The sequence below is a fragment of the Rhizophagus irregularis genome, chromosome 3 (genome assembly GCF_026210795.1).
Source record: "Rhizophagus irregularis chromosome 3, complete sequence".
NCBI classification, from domain to species: Eukaryota; Fungi; Glomeromycota; class Glomeromycetes; order Glomerales; family Glomeraceae; genus Rhizophagus; species Rhizophagus irregularis.
The window spans coordinates 3,959,111-3,965,110 of NC_089431.1; the positions used below are offsets into that span (position 1 = coordinate 3,959,111).

General features: G+C 27.4%; 1 protein-coding gene across 1 annotated transcript; it reads right to left on the reverse strand.

Annotated features, from left to right (window-relative positions):
- Positions 1-4,437: 4,437 nt before the first annotated feature.
- On the reverse strand, positions 4,438-6,000 carry OCT59_020977 (uncharacterized protein; the record flags this gene model as incomplete). Its single annotated transcript, XM_066149535.1, has 6 exons — positions 4,438-4,766; positions 4,835-4,904; positions 5,002-5,108; positions 5,185-5,289; positions 5,364-5,702; positions 5,775-6,000. The coding sequence occupies 6 exons, from the start codon at positions 5,998-6,000 to the stop codon at positions 4,438-4,440; spliced, it is 1,176 nt and encodes a 391-aa protein (XP_065990431.1).

Here is a 6,000-nt window from a genome sequence, read left to right on the forward strand (position 1 = left end):
TAAAATTAAAGCCTTTATTTCGATAAATAGGGATTAAAACACAAAATGAAACAATTTGAAAGTGAGTAATAATCTACTTGAGAGAAATGTTTGTCACTTGTAGAGCTGATATACGGTATGTTAAGAAATTATTGTTGAATTTTCCAACAAAATAAAAAAAAAATGCTAAACTAAAATTTTTATTAAATTAAACGCTATATCTGTTAAGACGCAAAGCTACCGACAGTTTGTAAATCGTTGAACTTTTACAAACCAGTTTAAATAAAATTTTTCCGCATTTTAAAAAATTTATTTTATTAAATGTGGAAATAAAAAATCAAATTTTATTCTCTTAATGGCAATACTCACCTTATAGTATTATTTTCTTACAACTAAATATCAAAGACTTCGCCTTTGCCTCTTTAACAATTCTTGCATATGACTATATCAGTTTGCGTCTTATTCCGTATATCTATTGTAAAATAGTAAATTTGAAGGCTTAATATTTTACTAAAATAAAGATGAATAATATCAAAAGAAAATAGTAGTTTTAGTAGTTTGCGACACAGATTAAATATTTGACAAATCAATAAATAAATTCTCGGGTAGAATTTCTCTATAAGGAAATACTATTTGGATTTTAGTCAAGTCCCCATTTAAGAACGTATTTCCAAACTTCATTTAAGGTTACTATTTTTTAACAAACGAGATCAATATTTTTTCCGGAATCGAAAAAAAATTGAATTTCTTATCTGGCTTCTTGGATATAAGATAATTACAATAATTTTGAAACTCTAATAAAGAATCATTTTCAAAATCAAAAAGGATTGTTAAATAATTCTTGAAGGTCGCACAACTAAAGTTTTGATGATATCTGTAACATCATCTCTTTCAAAGAAAGCCATAAAATTAAATAAATAAAATTTTGCTAAACAAATAATTGTTTTTTTTTTCTTACCTTAATATTATTTTGATAAAATATTGCGTAATTTAATATTTATTAAAGTTCTATCTCTTTCATTTTTGATAAAAGTTTTTCGTAACGATAATTTAATAAATTTTTATGGGCACGAAATATTTTTATGTAAAGGTCACTACCGATTTCAATTGTAATATTATATCCATTATAATATCTTTTTTTTTTTAAGAAAAGAAAAAAATAGGAGTATGATTCTAATTTGTTAGTCGATTTTGTTATTTATTTGTGAGACATGATGTAATGGCACATGCAACTGCGAAGCAATCTCGAACGAATCATTTGACCGATCATCTATGCCAAACTAACTTTTATGGTTTAAAGTACCTTTTCTATAAAAATTTAATTGATATTTTTTTCATAAGAACTTTCTTGCAATTAACCCTTTTTCCGCATAACTGTAGTTAAGCGCGCATCTTTGGTGCTTATACCGAGATGTGATTATAGAGGTACGATGCTTAAATTGAACTATACAATTCGCTCTTTACACAAAAGTACCTTTGTTAACTAAGTACATGTTCCGTTGTATGACTTGTATCATTTTACGTCCTATACTTCAAATCCATTATCGTATAGTAAAAAGAAATATTACATTAACATTGTGATAATGATTAAAAATTTCATTATAAATTAATCGTGTAGTATAATAAAATATTCTGCTATTTTCTTTCATGAGGTTCTTTAACATACTCTATAAAAGAAAAGTTAAAATTAAATTATTATTACACGTCAAATTGAAATAAAATGCGTGAACGCGGACCCTATAAGAAATATGTATACGGAAAGGATACGTTTTGTATACATTTTTTGTACGTTTCTATAGATTCCATATACAAATTCCGTATATTTAATAAGCAATTCATTTTTGAACATTTTTTAAAAAAACTAATGTATAAGAAATGTATACGGAAAAAATTAATCATGCGGAATGTATACGGAATTTTTAAACTTAATATTTTTAGACAAAAATCCCGTATCATAACACGAGATCACATGATTGTTTATTGTTTTGTTATGATACGTTTTTTGTTTTTATATAAACCCTTACTTGATGAGTTTGATCTTCCGATCTTCCTTTCTGTCTTTCTCTTTCTCTTGTCTTATTTTTGTTATTTTTTCTAAATTTTTCTTCTTTCTTCGTCACCCCCTTTTAAAAATAATTTTTTTTTTCGTCACTCTCCTTTGAAAAAAATTTTTTTTTCGTCACTCCCTTAAAAAAAAAATTTTTTCTTTTATTCCCACTCTTCTTTTTTTTAAAAAAAAATTTCTTCTTTCTATTTCTATTTCCTCTATAAAAAATTTTTTATTTTTCTAACTTTGACGTCCTCCCTTTAAAAAAAAATTTTTTTTAACTTTCCTAACTTTCGTTACCCCTCTTTTTAAAAAAATATTTTTTTTGGTTTATTCTTTATTCCCCTTTCTTTTTTATTTAATTTCATAGGCCAGCAGATTTTTTTTTGTAAGAATATTCAGTTTCTTTTTTCTTTTTTGTAGATCGGTTTGGGAGTCCTTTTCTTTTTTGTAGGATGATTCAGGATTTTTCTCTTTTTTTAGGTCAGTTCTAATTTTCTTGCTTTTTTGTAAGTTAGGTTCAGATTCTTTTCTTTTTGTAGGTTGTTTCAGTTTTGTTGCTTCGGAGTCTTCTTTTTTTGTAGGTCAGTTTTGGATTTATTTTGTTGTTTTGGTTTCTTTTTCATTAGACGCCTCATAATTCTTTTCTTTTATGTAGGTCAGACATTCTGGAGTTCTTTTCTTTTTTTGTAGGAATGCTGACCTTTGGTGACTTGAACGGTTGCAGATACTATATGAGGGGGGGTTTTGTTTCCAATCTTTTTTTTGTTCCTTTAGGTTGTTTGACTCCAAATGAACCTGAACTTATAGATAATTTTGGTTGCAATAGGTGGTTTTAATAAGGAGGGAATTTTCATAATGTATCTGTACTTTGTTTATTTTTTATTTTTTATTTAATTTAATAAAGTAAAATTAGATTTATGTAAATACAATTATAGTAAACTGTAATACAAATAGTAAATTCAGTGACCAAATCGTATAAATTTCGTGATAAAATCAGTGATCAAATCATGTAAATTCCATATAAATCCCGTGCAAATTCCGTATCCAAACCATATTTTTAGTGATACGGAATTGTGCATTTTCCGTATCCTATTATGATACGTTATTTCTAAGGAAAAAAAATCGTATAAAAACTTTATAAAAAACGTATCCAATTTTTTTATAGGGGGAAATAAATTAATAAAATATTAAAAGCAATATACGGTACACTTCATATATGTTACAATTTTTAGAAATTATATTGTATCTCGACCTATTGTATAGCTCAATAACTCATCATATATGTTATCATTGTGATATAAAAATACGAAACAGTAACAAATCAATACTTGCTAATTTGATAATAAATATTCTGTCATTCTAAATGTATATGGATATCGTTCAATTAATAATTTGAAAGTAATAAATAAAAAGTGGTAGTTATATAAAATTTATTTCAGTTTTAAAAATTTCATATTCTTTCGCAAAATATTGTTCTCTCATTATATATATTCATCATCAATGACAATATTTATTTTTTTTTCATTTTGACGTCATGAAAATTATTCTCAATTACATGTGCGAGTGTATTGCAAGTTCATATTAATTGCAGTAACAAATATCCGTAATAGCAACCTTTTTCATGTTGGGAGATCATTGAAAAAATATCATTATATCAAATTATACATTTACTGACCTATCTACTACATTTTATATTATGGTAAAATTATGGCACTACCCTGTATATAAATTATATTATAGCAAGGCTAATTAAATATCAAATGTGCGGGTATTCTAAAAAGGAAAACGAATGTATCAGACAAAATCACAAAAGTAATACATAACACACGATATTAAACGCAGGAAATTAACTATGTACTGTATATTAACTGTATATATGTTTTGTTCTAAATGAATTGTTTAAAAAAGGAATGGAAAACGAGGAAGATAACGAAAATGAAAAAAAACTTGAATTATAATATTGGAATTACTAAAGTACACTAGTGGTGATCTAGTATTATGATGTACTTTTGGCCAGAATTAAAAATCTTGGCCGGCATTACATCATAAATTCACCACTGGTGACCGTCACAACTAGTGATATTTAGTAATACCCTAAATTTATTATACGTATCAATTGAATTTCTGTTTTTAAATTGAAGATTTATTAAAATAGTAATAATTTTAACAAACTTCAAGAATAAGATGATAATTTAATTATCTGTTATTATTTATAAATTCCATCACTTTATATAGTTTCCCACTGGTCAAATTTTTAATCGAATCATCTCGTCCACATCCAGGAAAACCTTTATATATAAATTTTAGAATTAAGTTTAGTAATAACAATTGTAAACTCCTTGTCATTTACTTTTATCGTCTTCCTCTGATGTCTTTTTGTCGTGTTCATCTGACGTCTTTCTGTCGTCTTATTCTGATGTCTTTCTGTCGTCTTCTTCTGATGTTTTTTTGTCGTCTTCTTTTGATGTCTTTTTGTCATCTTTTTCTGATGTCTTTCTGTCGTCCTTTTTTGATGTTTTTATGTTGTCTTCTTCTAACCAACTAATATTGACGACATAAAGTTTAAGGAATTCCTTTAAACCAATAAGTTCTTCTTTAAGATCTAAATTGTCATATTCAGGATTTGCTGAAAATAATAATGTAGGTTTCGGCTTCAACTTTTCATTAAGAGTTTTCTTTGTTGTGCTATTAAAAACACGTTTATGCATAAATCCCCATGGTTTAATAGAGCTAACGCCTAAAAACAATTAATGTGTTATATGATGAGTAAATGTCTTCTGCAATAATGTATTAGTATATAATTACCAAATAGAAGGGCGTAAAATGTGAATAGTGCTCCAAAAATAGACAAAACATTAGAAATAACGGACAATGCCTAAATAATAAAATAGTAAATATTACTGTATTAATAAAAGTGATTTGCTTGGTCAGATAATTACATATGTTGTTTTTTAATTAATAAATTTACTTACATTCTTATTCCGTTGCTCAGTTTGTTCTTCAAGTAAGAAGCTATTCGGGTCGAGCATGAAACCTGCCGCAGCATCCGCGTACCATGAGTCGTTTCTCGTGGTTAAATCTAAGAAAACATATTAATTATCAACGACACATCTTATCAATAATAGACTTTTTTTACTTAATTTATTTAAACTTACAAACAAATGCTGTAATATATGTTAGCGTTTCGCGTTCTGGAGGAAATCCTTGATGGATTCTACAATCGTTCTGGTGATTTTCCTTGTCATTCGGACATGGTAAATCTGAAAAATATATATATAATTTTCATTATAATTAAATAACTTTATAAAAATCAATAGACCATTATCCATATTACTTACATAATTTCTCCCCAGAAAATATCTATTTGTCCGGTAGACTGACGCAGAAAGAGGCGATGAATCGGAATAATACTTGTTATTAACTAGTGCTTCGTACATATCTTGAGCTAATGTTTGATTTGTCGAGTCAAAAACGTTGATTGTGAACGCAGGAATGTCACCATCTATATAAACGTCGTTAGAGACGTTAAATTTAAAAAGTATTCTTTTTAGCCGATATGACGTTTGGTTCTTGGGAAACGCCAAATTATTTATCGGCGAAAATTTTCCGGTCCATTGACCGTTTTCTTCATTAAATGTGGGTTGAGTTAAGTACTTCGAACAGTTGCTACTATCTATTAAATGATTAATGAATAAAATGAATATACAGTAAAGGGTAGCATGTATATGATAATATATGATCTTACCATAATAATCAAACAGCTGGAAATGGCACATAACTGAAAAATTATTCTTAAGCTGAAACCCCACTAACGGGGCAGGAAATTCAGTCATTTCAGAGTATCCATCTGTAACGGTTGGCAAGTCATTATGTACACCAATTGAGAGAATGATTAAATCAGTCAGTAAGATAGTGCCGAATATTGCGATAATAATCGCTCTACAGAAGTTGAGTGGTGTTATCTTGAACAT